Source organism: Felis catus, chromosome E1 (assembly GCF_018350175.1).
Source record: "Felis catus isolate Fca126 chromosome E1, F.catus_Fca126_mat1.0, whole genome shotgun sequence".
Classification (NCBI taxonomy): Eukaryota; Metazoa; Chordata; class Mammalia; order Carnivora; family Felidae; genus Felis; species Felis catus.
In genome coordinates, this window is record NC_058381.1 from 56,006,343 (window position 1) to 56,020,582 (window position 14,240).

Below are 14,240 nucleotides of genomic sequence, written 5' to 3' on the forward strand. Positions count from 1 at the left end.
CTTAGCTGGAAGTTGCTTCAAACCTAATTACCGTTCATTTCAACACTAAAAGGTACAGGGCGCGGTCACGAAGGAACAGATATACTTCACGGCCACAGTGCAGACAAACTAGCTGCACCCAAAGAGGAAAACCGCTGGATGCCCCACCTTGACCCCATTCATACTGAGTGTCTTTTCTGTTGGTCCCAGAGCTGCCCGTGCACCCCAGACCCTACAACGGCACTTTTGTAGAAATGTACCTGCCTCCGCCAGAGCCACCATAGTGGCCTGCCCCTTGCTGCCAGGTGCCCTCCCTTAGCAAACAGCTGCTTCAACTTTAACCACACACCAGGACTATTCTTAGAAAAGGAGCGAATATGTGGTGGAGAAGGGGCGATACACCATTTATGTAGTAATGAAATGTTCCTTTTTACTCAAAGAGCAATTCCACATTCAGCTACACCAGCATTGTTTATGCCATCCTGGGAAGTCCTGGAATCCGGAACCCTCGCACGTAGCAAACAAGGTAGGAGAGATGAGGCCGCACGTGACGCAGCAGGAGGCGCACTGATGCCCAGACCCCCTGAGGCACTAAGGGGCCCCAACTCCCGAGTGTGACACAGGAGATATAAAGGCAGAGCCCCCAGGAGGACCTGTCCTGCTGTCTGGTGGGCTGCTGCAGCCCAGAGGGATACGGCAGAGCTGACCCTCCAGGCAGCCCTACAGAGCCTCCAACTCATCCCTGAAAAGAACCCAGCAGGGTTATTTCCAGCAGAAGGGACTCTGACAATTAGCAAGGACACTCGGCCCTTTCATTACGAGTGCTTTCTTCAAGGAGCCCGAGAGAGCCTAGTTTAACAACTCCCTGTACTAGTGCCTGAGAAGGACTCTGGTAGTAATCGCTGTGGGCAAGGGTGCCAACCACCTCTGCTGGGCACGGCTGTGCCACAGAGGCCCAACGAGAGACTCAGTCCGGGAGCCACCAACTCTTCGGTGAGTCGGAGGGGATGGGAATCAAAACGTGTGGCCCAGCCAAGTACCTCTCTGATTTCCAGAGAAGAGCCCCAAACATCTGTTAGATACCAGTTCTATGTACCTAATCAGCTCCATGCTTCAAGAATCTAGTCTTGCAGAAACCAAGATGGGATTTGTATATGAAATGTGCATGTCACTAAAAATCAAATATCGGGATTAGTGGTATCTGTCTACTGTGAGCTCTATGACTGTGACCTCACTGGGTATTGGTCTGTTCATTTCAAAGTCTGAAGCAGTCCCTTCTGCCTCATCTACCTCACAGGATTTTCCAACAAGGTCTGACCAAAGGGCTGCACACATGCAAAGTGCTCCCAGCTTGTCCAGAATCTTCCTGGGTGTCCCTTGTGTCCAAAACCTGTCCTGCCACAACCTGCCTGTCACTGAGCAGCCATCAGGCTCTTTCATTCCTCCACCACCAGCACATAACAGATAAAATACAGAAATGGATTCCAAGTGGGTGGGCTGGCATTACGACAGAAAAGCTGACTTCTATTCAAGCTTATTATCCACCCCCAAGACATAAGCTGGGCCATGCGGCTCTGTTTGGGTCCAGGATAGGCCATGCGGCTCTGTTTGGGTCCAGGATAAGAGTGACCCCTACTCAGTGGTCCAGTGGCAAATGGTGATCACATGCTAATGGCACAGGACCAGTCACATGATTCATGACTGAGCCACCCATGGGACCAGCCACTCCAGAAGTGGAACATAATGTCGCCACACTGCCAGTTTCTGGGGCCTTCCTGGGAAGGGTACTGACTTCCAGGCTGCCTGATGGACAACACCCCACACAGTCGCCTTCAGCAGGTAGAGGTGCCTTAGTCGCCCAAGAGCTGCCCTACATTAGCTGGTTAACTAGTACGTGCTGGGGGAGGAAAGAGCTCACTAACACATGGCTCCACATATGAAATAAGTCACTCACCCCAATTCTTCACAGAAGGCCACCAGGGCATCAAAGGCCAAGACAGCAGCTTTATCAGATGCTTTGCTCCCTCTCTTTTCCTGGAGACAAGAAATGACCACTTAGCACAAGTCTTACATAATTGACGTACCTTGCAGCCTAAAAGATGATGAGGGAGAAAAATATCAAATGACAGTAAAAAGGTCACTTATAACATGGTGCCCCCAAACCTGACCATGCATCAGAATCACCCAGGTAATTTTTCTTTTTAAACGTTTATTTATTTTTGAGAGAGACAAAGACAGAGCATGAATGGGGGAGGGGCAGAGAGAGAGGGAGATGTAGAATCCAAAGCAGGCTCCAGGCTCTGAGCTGTTGGCACAGAGCCTGACGTGGGGCTCAAACCCATGAACCGTTAGATCATGACCTGAGCCGAACGAAGCTGGATGCTTAACCGACTAAGCCACCCAGGTGCCCCTCATGTAGGGCCCACACCCAGACCTAAATTGAACTTTCTGAAACTGGAGCTTTTGGGAGTTTATTTTCAAAAACTGCTCAGGTGGTTGTCACGCAAAGGGCCCAGAGACTGGCATTTGGAAACCACTGTGTAACATGATCTGAATTTTTTTAAACATTTTATTTTTAAGTAATCTCTACACCCAAAGGGGCTCGAACTCACATCCCCAAGATCAACAGTCACATGCTCTACGAACCTAAGTCAGCCAGGCGCCCCAATACAATCCAATATAACAGTAAATTTAGTAGTAAATACACAAGTGCGTGTACTTAGATTTGAAGGAACACACATCTATGTGTGTATGGAAGGATGAATACTACAGTGTTAGAAGTGATCTCTGGGCACCTGGTGGCTCAGTATGTTAAACATCCGACTTCAGCTCCGGTCATGATCTCACGGTTCGTGAGTTCAAGCCCCACGTTGGGCTCTATGCTGACAGCACAGAGCCTGGAGACGGCTTCGGATTCTGTGTCTCCCACTCTCTCTGCCCCTCCCCCATTCATGTGCGTGCGTGTGCACTCTCTCTCTGTCTCTCAAAAATAAACATTAAGGGGCGCCTGGGTGGCGCAGTCGGTTAAGCATCCGACTTCAGCCAGGTCACGATCTCGCGGTCCGTGAGTTCGAGCCCCGTGTCGGGCTCTGGGCTGATGACTCAGAGCCTGGAGCCTGTTTCCGATTCTGTGTCTCCCTCTCTCTCTGCCCCTCCCCCGTTCATGCTCTGTCTCTCTCTGTCCCAAAAATAAATAAACGTTGAAAAAAAAAATTAAAAAAAAAAAATAAAAAACAAAAAAAATGTGAAATTTTTTAAACTACAGAAAAAAAAAAACCCAAAAAGTAAAGAAAATAAAACAGATACCGATATCTGAGATCTATTGACTCTCTGCTTCTGGAAGGTGGATCATCCCCACCTCCCAAATGCACACAAATACGTGTACTTCTTTCATTCTGCCAATCTGTTTATATCACAATTTCTTCTTAATTTTCCCTACAGTGAGGAAACTATGGCAACATTGATCAGAGCTAAACCATTTACATTTTTACATTTTCCATGATCACATATCCTTTCTTGTACAACTTTGTTCCCTAAAATTAATAGCTGTTTCATTTTTTACTTAGATTTTAGTATATTACTACTTCACCCCCAAATGTTGTGCTATCATGAAAACTGCATGTCGACAGGGTCAAAGATAGTAGGTTCCACTTTTATTTTTAGAAACTCCTCCCCTGGAGCCCTTTTGTCCCCCCTGATTCAACCCGAACTGCTGTCCTCTAGGTCTGGAGCACAACTGAGACTGCCCTTCAGTGTCGTTCCAGGACATTCCTCTTGACTCGCTGGGGGTCAGATCTCTATCTTTCCCTCTCCAATTACTGCCTCTGTGGTGGGGGACATCCTTCAGTAGCTTCTCCACAGGAGGGAGCTTCTTGAAATCTTGTGTCGGAAAATGTTTTTTTTCCCCCCTTAATCATAAAGTCTAATTATGGTTCAGAAAAAATTGAGCAAATAACTTTTTCTGAAAACATACACTGACGGTGTGTAGACTGCAGTTATTTGGGAGAAGGGAGCTGGTAAGTTAAACCACCCTATTTTCTATTCTGAAAATCATATAAAGTCCCAATTCCCATCTGATTATAGAGATACATGTGTCCAAAATGGCTGAGAATAAATACAACAAGAAAGATAAAAGCTGCAAAGCTAAGAGCATGTAACGGGCTCCAAGAGAAAGTCTCAGAAATACCCAAAGTGGCAACAAGGAACGTTTGGCTGGAACCTGAAGTTCTTTTCAGTCATCCTTGTCTTTGGCTCCATGTTTAACGATGGGCATGAACTCAGTGGAATTGGGATGTCCCTTCTTGTCCACAGCTGCTCCTCCGTGTAGCTACTCCACTTCCACACCTATAACGCAGCCTCCCAGCATTGTCTGCAGCCCTCAGGTAATTCCAGCTGGTGCCAGTCACTTCTTCATCAAAGCAAGCAAAAGCATTTCTTCTGGATCTGTGCCATTTAACTTTTCACCGTATACAGTGAGGAACGTGGTGAAATTTATGGGCCCTGGAACCTCATTCATCATGGCATCCATATACTCATCAGTTGGATTCTTCCCCAGGGAGGCAAGCATATCATGCAAATCTTCCTTGACAATGAAACCATCTCTGTTCTGATCAATCACGTTGAAGGCCTCTTTGAATTTCTGAGTCTGTGACTGATCAGACATGGCGAACATGTTGGATTTTGCACGCTGCGGATGCTTCTTGGTGGTCTTGGTGTTTGCCTTTCTGCTTGATATGGTGGCAGTTAAATCCCTGCACAGCCTTGAGAATCTGAGCACTTCCGTAACAGCCCCCCCCCCCCATTATCAACACCCTTCTATTCCCAGAGCTTCTAAAAACAAACACTTCCAGCCTCTGCTTAGCAAACCGGAAGTTGAAAATGTCTTTAACCTGCCTTCACACTAAACTGGCTGGCTGAGTAGGAAATTCTAGGTTGGAAATTTCTAGTAGGAAATTCTAGTAGGAAATTTTCTAGGTTGGAAGACACTGCCTCATAGTTTCTCATTTCTGGTATTATGATGGAGAAAACTGGTGCTGTTCTGGCCCCCAGTCCTCCACATATCACCTCTCTAGGAGCTTTCTGATCTTCTCTTTGACTCAAATGTCTTAATAATGAGTCTAGTGTGACTTCTTATAACTCACTGTATAAGTTTTAAATAAATACCTTATACCCAATCACCTTACTAAATCTTTTCCTTGTCTAATTTGAATTTCAGATAAAAGGGACAAGTTAATCACACCCCCTTTGTTCATGGCAAAGTATCATTCTTGTTCCTTGCAAAGCCCCTTCCTTCCCAATCCCTACTTGCATTCACCTTCCCTCCCCATTTATTCATTTATTTATCTATTCAAAAAACATTTATCATGCATTTACCATGTTCCCAGCACTGACCTGGACATTACAGATACACGGGAAACTAAAGGTCCCTGCGCTCATGGAATTTACATTTCAACAGAGCAGATACAGAATAAGCAAATCTACAATGCCAAATCATAAACATGGTTTACCTTAAGTGACTTTTTTTTTTTTTTTGCTTTTTAATAGTAGTTTCAACATATTACTATTATTTATAATGGGGTTTGTTTTCACAAATTAAAAAAAAATTATTTAAATCTAACTTACTTGACACAGAGTGTAATAATGGTTTCAGGAGTAGAATTTAGTGATTCATCACTAACATGTAACACCCAGCGCTCATCCCAAGTGCCCTCCTTAATGCCCATCTTCTATTTAGCCCACCCCCCCACCCAGCACCTCTCCAGCAACCCTGTTTTCCGTATTTAAGATTCTCATGGACTCCCTCTCTCTTTTTATCTTATTTTTCCTTCCCTTCCCCTATGTTCATCTGTTGTATTTCTTAAATTCCACATGTGAGTGAAATCATATGGCATTTATCTTTCTCTGACTTATTTTGCTTAGCATAATACACTCTAGTTCCAACCACGTTGTTGTAAATGGCAAGATTTATTATTTTTGATTTCCGAGGAATATTCCACTGTATATAAATACCACATCTTCTGGGGCGCCTGGGTGGCTCAGTCGGTTAAGCGTCCGACTTCAGCTCAGGTCATGATCTCACGGTCCATGAGTTCGAGCCCTGCGTCGGGCTCTGTCCTGTCAGTTCAGAGCCTGGGGCTTGCTTCGGATTCTGTGTCTCCTTCTCTCTCTGTCCCTCCCCCACTCAAGCTCTGTGTCTTTATCAAAAAATGAATAAACGTTAAAAAAAAATTTTTTTTTTAATAAAAAATAAAAAATACATCTTCTTTATCCATTCATCAGTCAGTGGACATTTGGGCTATTGTTGACTGTAAACATTGCTGCTGTAAACACTGGGGTGCATGGGAAACGTTGTTGTTTTTTTTAAAGCAAGATACAAGCTCTCCTAGGCCCTCAGCTATGTCTATGGCCCCATAGTGAGCATGTACTATAATTTCATCACTGCTTGTGGCTGGGTATTTAATTTGTTCCCCAGCTGCAGTCCTCATGACCAATGCTACCACACAGGCCCTTGAGCCCATGAGCCTGTGCAGGTGATCTGATCCCAGAAACAGGGTATCTGGGGTCAAGCGTACCTGTATGTTAAAGAGTAATAATACTCCTAGAGTGCTTCCCCCAAGACTGCAAACACTTCCTTTTTCTCCTGGCAAAGTGCAGGCCCTCTCCTGCACATGCCCCAAGCAACAAGTGTTAGAGCCCTTTCACAAGTGTGAAAGGGCTTTAATTTGCATTTACCTGATTATTATTGAATTTGAACATCTCTGGACGTGCCGTTTGGCTGAGCTTTTCTGGGAACTTGCTTTCATACACTTTGCTTCTTCCTGTTAGTTGGTGAAAGCTCTCCATTTATCCTCAACTTCAACCTCTGGTATGGGTTTTACAGTAACTAGTTTTCCAGATCTGTTTATCTGCAGGCTTTGTTTATGGTATCTTTTGCCACATACATTCTTTTTCATGGGTTGAGGATTTACAGAAGTTCAAGAACTTCAATTAAGATACTTTTTTTTTAAGATAGATTTCTGAGTTTCTAATTTTCAGTACAAAACTATTTCAAGCCTAAGGTTACACACTGGAATAAAGTCTCCTGTAAAATATTGTTTATTTTTTACCTGTAGCTCCTTAATCTGCCTTCTATATAAGGTGCCAAATGGAGCACTTTTATTTTACTCCAGAGGGATGTCAGCACCACCCACTAGACAGTCCCTTTGTTTTCCATTAAACTGAACTATCGACTTCATCAAATATTAAACTCTCACATGTTTTGGGACTCATTTCTTTCATCTCTAACATTAATTTTTTTTTTTTTTTTTAAGAGAGAGAGAGTGCACAAGTGGGGAAGAGGGGCAGAGGGAGTGAGAGAGAGAATCTTAAGCAGGCTTCGCACTCAGCACGGAGCCTGATGCAGGGCTTGATCCCACAACCCTTAGATCATGACCTGAACTGAAGTCGAGTCGGATGCAGGGTACCTGGGTGGCTTAGTTGGCTGAGCATGTGGCGGCTGATTTCAGCTCAGGTATGATCGTGGGACCGAGCCCTACATCAGGCTCCGCGCTGAGCATGGAGCTTGCTTAAGACTCTCTCTCCCTCTGCTCCTTTCCCCTGCTGGCTTGCTCTCTCTACAGAAAGGAAGGAAGGAAGGAAAACTGTATCCAACATAAAAGTAATTTTTTTTTTAAGTTTATTGGAGAGACAGAGCATGTGAGTGGGGGAGGGGTAAAGAGAGAGGGAGAGAGAATCCCAAGCAAGCTCCGAACTGTCAGCACATGGGGTTCAAACCCACAAACTGTGAGATCACGACCTGAGCTGCAATCAAGACTCAGACGCTTAACCAACTGAGCCACCCGGGCGCCCCATTCTGGGACTTATGTCTAATTCTCTTGTCTGTGCTACCGCTTTAGTCTACTACATGGATTTGGTTATAGGCGCATCCCAGCATGTTCTGACACTGGGTTAAGCTCGTCGCCTTCACCATTCTTGCTCTTAAGACTTTTCCTGGCTGTTCTTGGGCTCTGACTCTTTCATACAAATTCTAAGATTCTACTTCCCAACAGAAGTCTTTTGGGATTTCAACTGGAACTTCATTTATATTAACTGTGAGGAGAACTGACAGTTTTATACTTCTCACTCACTTCTGGTACCTGCTCAGAGCTTGTTTTCTTTCAATGAGATACCAGTTTTCTTCAAATCAGTAGTCCTCCTCCCTGGCTATACATCAAAAGCACATGAGAAGCTTTAAAAAAAAAAAATGTCTCTTGTTAATGGCCTGTAACATTTACTTCTAGGTATTTTATAAGTTTCATTTTTGCAAACTAAATATTTTTTCATTTCCACTCCTAGATATTCACGGTAATGTGGAGAAAAGCTAGGCTTTTTAAAGTATTTCCCTTTCATTCAGCCACTTTGCCAGGTTTCCTTATGAGTTCTAATAGATTTCCAGTAGAGTCTGGGGTTTTCTAGACAGACATCTGTTGATATTTCTACCTGCTGGTATCTTGTCTTTTGTTCCCCTTGTCCCTGTGGGTTTATATATATTTTTGTCCTCTTACTGTCATTTGGTAGACATCAGACAGAAGTACTTGGGTCCCACAGTTCTTATGAGGAAGGTCTACATGTAGCCATTTGTAGCCTCACAAATTATGCTTTGGGTGACTTTATCCATGTTGATTAATGCAGATTTACTGTGTCATTTTCAACTGCTCTAGACTAGTCCACTGTGACTAAGCCTATTTATCCCATACCCTAAGGAGGAAGAAAGAGTTCATTATGTGGGAGTTGCAGCAAACGTCCCTGTATGGCCTTGTACACGTACATCCTTGTACACATGACAACTTGTCTACCTAGAAGTGGAATTACTGACTCACAGAGCACCAGTACCCTCTCGCTGTATGTATCACCTCGTCTCTCTTCAAAGCAGCCATACCAGTTCATCTTCCTGACATCATGCGTTCCCCTTTCCCCACATCCTCGCCCGCAGTGATTATACAGATGTCGCACGTTTTTGCCAGTGTGACAGGCATAAAGCGACAGCTCATCTCCTTTGCATTTCTCTGATTCCTAAGGGAGGTTGAGCGAGTCTTTATACCTTTGTTAGATACCCTAGTTTCCTCTTTTTGTGAAATTCACACGTTTTGCTCTGCAGTTGTCTGCCTTTTATGGATTTACCTGTAGGACTTCTCTGTGTATTCAGTCAATTATGTATATTGCAAATCTCTTCCCCGACAATGGATCATTTTTTTCACTTTGTTAGTGGTATCTCTCGTTACATGGAAATTTTTAGTTTGAGTTGAGTCAAACAGATCACATCTTCCTTCATAGTCTCCACTTTTAAAATCTTGACATGCTCTTCCCTTTGTCAAAGGAACAAAGACATTTTCCCCCAATTTTACAGCTTTTTTTTGAATTCTTTAATCCACCCATAACTTATATGTGTATGGTAGAGGAAATAAGTATCTGATCTTATCTTTTTCCAGCACCAATCATTCAACAGTTCATCCTTCTCCTGTTGATTTATAATGCCACCTCTCATACATCAAGCTCACTTATGTATTTGCATCTATTTCTAGGCTCTGTGCAAAACATGTACAACGCGTAAAACAAAACAACTGAGAACAAAAACAAAGAACTTTCAACAATATGGGAAAATGCTTGTGTAACAATGCTAATTAAAGCAGGATTGATCTTGACTATGTAACATAACAGGCACACAAAAGACTGCGCATATAAATGGAAAGGTCTAACCTAGCTGTTGCAAGCTGTCTATTCACCAGTATACCCCCCCCCACCCCCCGCTATACCTTCTAACCCCAGGTGCACCCCTGTAGCTTACACAAGCTCTACCTGGGTTCAAAAATAAGCTACATGAAACTGGAGAGTGGGAGGGTTGGATGAAAAGGGTCCAGGCTGCCCAGGACCTACCTGGAGTTTTGCGACTTCCTTTCTGATCAGAAAACTGACTTGGTCCCTGTCATTCCTGGAGTAATAGAGACGGCACCAGGAAGGCTTCCCGTCCCTGCCAGCCCGGCCGGACTCTTGGTAGTACCCAGCCATAGACTTGGCAATATTCCAGTGGGCAACAAACCTGTAGGATCCAAAGGGATGAGCGGCATGAGCTGTGGCAGAAGAGACGAGGGGAAGAGGTCTCCACAGTGACCAGGGGCAGGGAGGCTAGCAGCTTCCAAGTAAATGTGGCCAAGACCCCTGCACCCCATCAGCAGGCCTCCCGGCCGTGGAACGGCTCAGGTTAGAGGCCACAGCAGAGTTAAGGGGGTCAATTCCAGCACATGAGAAACCAAAAACACTCACAGAGGCCCAGAGGCAAAAGCACTGGGCTTAAAGCAACAAGAGTAGGCCACTAATGAGCTGCCCAACCTCGAGTAATCCTTTAACCTCTTTGAAGAGAGAAAGGGATGACATTATTAAACACCTACTATGAGCCAGTTTACCCATTTGTCTCATTTAATTTTACAGTTACTATAAGGTGGGGTAACCCTGTTTTATAGACAATGAACTTGAGATTCAGGAAAATGTATACAAGGTGAAATAGCAAGGGGACAGCAGGGGTTAAGATTTGGGCCTAGGGGTGTCTGACTTCAAAGTTGGCCCCCAACAAGCCACCGCAGCCCCAGGGTCCAAACTCAGATTCCAAAGCCTGTGTTCTCTCAGATGTAAGCGCACAGACTCATTCCTCCACTGACCAACTCAGAGTCCCTGAGAGTCTTAATGAGATCATGTATGCCCAAGTGCTCTGTACATCATACAAAGCATTATTGTTGGTGTTAACGAGAGCAGACGGCTTTAGGCTGTAGCGCAAAATGTCTCTGGAAGGTTGGGGGGGCTAGAGATAAAGACTCCCCAAGAGTTTGCCAGGGTGGTACTAGAAGGCTGGGTGGGGTGAGCCCCACCCATCTCTTCTAGACTGTCGAAAAGCAGTAACAAGGAAGGCTGGGAATAAGACACTGACTTTGATATCCCACAGGGAGCAGCTTAAGACAGTTCATTCCACCCCCTCACAGGGACCATGTGCTAGATGCACATGCTGCCTGACGGATGGGCCTGATGGCCTGTGTGCTGCCCTCTCCTGGGGGATGACAGAACCCTGCGATGCAGTCACCTGGGAGTAGGCTGCACAGCACCTGTCACCATGTGGGCTGTGCACCAGGGACTCTCTCCTGGGGCCCTAGAAGGAGCCTATGGACTTGCTCCTTGAGGCACAGCACCAGGCAACCCACCTGAGCCAGGGCCTTGACTGGGAAAGAAAGGCAAGAAGCATCACTCACCTGACATTGGCTTTATCCACTCCCATTCCAAAACTAATGGTTGCAACAATGACAGGAACCTTCTCCTCCATCCAGTCGTTCTGCACCAACGTTCTCTCAGAAGGCTTCAGCCCTGTAAACGAGGGCAAGGTGTCAGAGGGAACCCACATCTTCCTTGGGATCTACCTTGGGCTTGACCCTGCCCTGGGTGCTGCACACACACCTTCAGTCCATCACTTACCAGCTGTGTGGCACACAGCGCTCAGTAAGTGTTAAGCCAAGATTCAAACCTCAGTCCACTGGCCTTTAAAACCTGTGCTCTCTCTACGACACCAATACCTAGACTTAGGAAAACTCATCACTTGCTGCTGGGAGGGCTCAGGGTGAGAAAAGGACTTCAGGAGTCACAGTCCTCATTTTAGATCTTATTTGTGTCTAGACTCCTTTTTGTGGACGTAAGTGAATTGCTTTAGCTCTGTCTGGGTATCTGGAAAAAGATGACGGACCATCTGATTATCCAGGATCTTTAAAGAACAAGAGACCCACTGAGAGGCCTCTGAGAGGGAAGAGGAGCACATGGCCCAGGCGCCCCTTACCTGCGTGGTATGCCTTGGCATTCACACCCCTGTAACTGAGCTCTGTTGCCAGCTGCTCACAAGCCTCTCTGGTCCTGCAGTAGACAATGCCGCAGCCAGAGAGTGACTGAATGAGGAGACATGGGAAGACAGCATTGAGAAGAAAGAACAATCTGCCCATTATATTGTGGACTGCTTTAAAAGAAGCTTTTGCTCTGGAGTGCCTGGGTGACTCAGTTGGTTAAGCATCTGACTCTTGATTTCAGCTCAGGTCATGATCTCACAGTTCGTGAGTTCGAGCCCCTCAGAGCCTGCTTCACAGAGCCTGCTTGGGATTCTCTTTCTCCCCCTCTCTCTCTGTCCTTCCCCTTCTCTCTCTCAAAAGTAAATAAACATTAAAAAAAGAAGAAGAAGAAGGTTTCCCTCTTTCTCATGTCAGTCTCACAGGCTCCTCTGAGGCAGGCCACCAGCAGGGCTCTGCCACTTTGTAATCAAGCAGCTCAAAACCATAACCCATCTAACTCCTCTGCTTCTTGTCCTGAAGCCTTGGATAGGTCTGCAAAGGCCTCACTCAGGGTTGGCTGCTCACCTCCCACAGGAGAATGTCAGGACAAGGGGACTCCATTAAGAGGAATAATGCCAGGAAACCAAAGGAACAACTCTCAGAGTGCAAGTTTTAAGAGGCGGCAGCTAGTTCTGGCTAAAGCAGCGAGAAAAAGCAAAGGTCCTAGAAAACCAACATCCACCTCTACACTGCAAGATACCAGCTCGGGGCTCTCAAGGCATCTTGGCCCCCCCCTCCCCCCACCCCCCGCCCCCCCGCCCTCAGGGCCCTCACCCCTTTAGCAGTCTTCTGTCCAAGAGCCTTAAGACAGAAGTCCTTCAGGTTTCCATAGGGATCAGAAAGCAGTTCTTTGAACTGCACATCATAGAAGAGGTTGGCCCGAAAGCAGGGAGTCTTGAAAGTGGCAACCGGTTGCTTCAGGTGCAGGGCAGCAAACACATCCTCTTGGACCTGCGGGGTGGCTGTGGCAGTCAGAGCCACACACGGGGCATGTGCCAGGCGGGAACGGAGGGTACCCAGACGCAAGTAGTCAGGACGGAAGTCATGCCCCCACTGGGAAACGCAATGAGCTTCATCCACCACCAGGTAGGAGAGCAGGTGGCGGGATAGCAGTGAGTTCAGGGTAGGCTGGAAGGAGGCTGAAGCCGCCATCTCCGGTGTGATGTACAGAAGTTTGGTCTGTGGCTTTTCTTGCTCCAGGTCCGAGAGCAGCTCCTTCTTTTCCTGTGCTGAGAGCTTTGAGTTCAGAGAACTCACTCGTACCTTCAGGGCCAGCAAGTGGTCCACCTGGTCCTGAGGGTAGAAGGGAAACAGGCCACAGAGCGGAGGACACAGTGGTAAATGTCATCTTGACTCACTGGGCATTTCCCAGCCATAAATGCCCTCCCCCCAACCTCCAAGGTCTTCTCTCTGCATACAAAAAGTTCAGAGGGTGAAGTGGGTGACAGCACAGGCTCTGGAGACAGACAGACCTGGCTCATTCCTGGCTCACTTAATCGCCACATGCTCTTTGACTGGCTCTTAGCCTCTGAGACTCAGTTCTCTCTCTCTCTCCCCACCCCTCCCTCTTGTAAAACTGGTAACTATCTAATAGGATAGTTGTTAGCATTAAGTGAAATTTTACACTGCAAAGGTGAAGTGAATGCACATAAGGCACTTAGCACAAAGCCTGAGACCTCGTGAAACTCACGAAGCACTGTTATTCCGTTTCTCTTCATGGTGGATGACTCTTAACCACATAGCCACACTTCCTCATTTCTGATTCTATCAGCCCGTCTGCAAGCCTTAAATATAGCCAGAGGGGCAGAGCAGATGCTGACAACATCCCAATCAGTTTATATCATTTTAGCTCTCTACCCGTCTGCATCTTCTATCCTGTCAAGAGTGCCCATGTGTGTACATGACACAGTGTCTATGTGTATACAGATACATTTCCACACTCCTCTGGGTGAAAGGTAACAAAGGAGAGACTCTGGGCCATCAAAATACAGAAAACTCATTCATAACCTGCCAGAGTGATATGCACTAGTGGCGATGATGACACATTTGGACAATTCAGAAACCCGATATAGAAAGGGAAATAGGCAAATCAAAGGAAATAAAAGGCAAAAGACCAAACAAATGAGACATGACATTCCCAGCTGGAAAACAAAACAAAACAAAAACAAAAACCAAACAAACAAAAAGGCCCACCTTCCCCTAAACTTTTTGGGTTACTATCTTCATCCCCCTAAGGCTCACCTGAATCAAAGCAATGAGTGGAGAGATTACAATGGTGATGCCTTTGGCCAACACAGCAGGAAGCTGATAGCAGAGGGATTTTCCTGCCCCTGTGGGCATGCACACAAACACATCCTTGTCACCTGAAAA

General features: G+C 45.9%; 1 protein-coding gene across 1 annotated transcript in view; it reads right to left on the reverse strand.

Moving 5' to 3' along the window:
* RECQL5 (RecQ like helicase 5) overlaps window positions 1-14,240 on the reverse strand; it is a 35,758-nt gene that overhangs the window by 19,418 nt on the left and 2,100 nt on the right. Inside the window, exons 3-8 of the mRNA XM_003997154.5 lie at window positions 14,112-14,233; window positions 12,645-13,163; window positions 11,828-11,933; window positions 11,253-11,364; window positions 9,892-10,054; window positions 1,934-2,013 (exon numbers count right to left, since the gene is read on the reverse strand). Coding sequence (XP_003997203.1) covers window positions 1,934-2,013; window positions 9,892-10,054; window positions 11,253-11,364; window positions 11,828-11,933; window positions 12,645-13,163; window positions 14,112-14,233 — 1,102 coding nt within the window. The remainder of the gene's footprint in view (window positions 1-1,933; window positions 2,014-9,891; window positions 10,055-11,252; window positions 11,365-11,827; window positions 11,934-12,644; window positions 13,164-14,111; window positions 14,234-14,240) is intronic.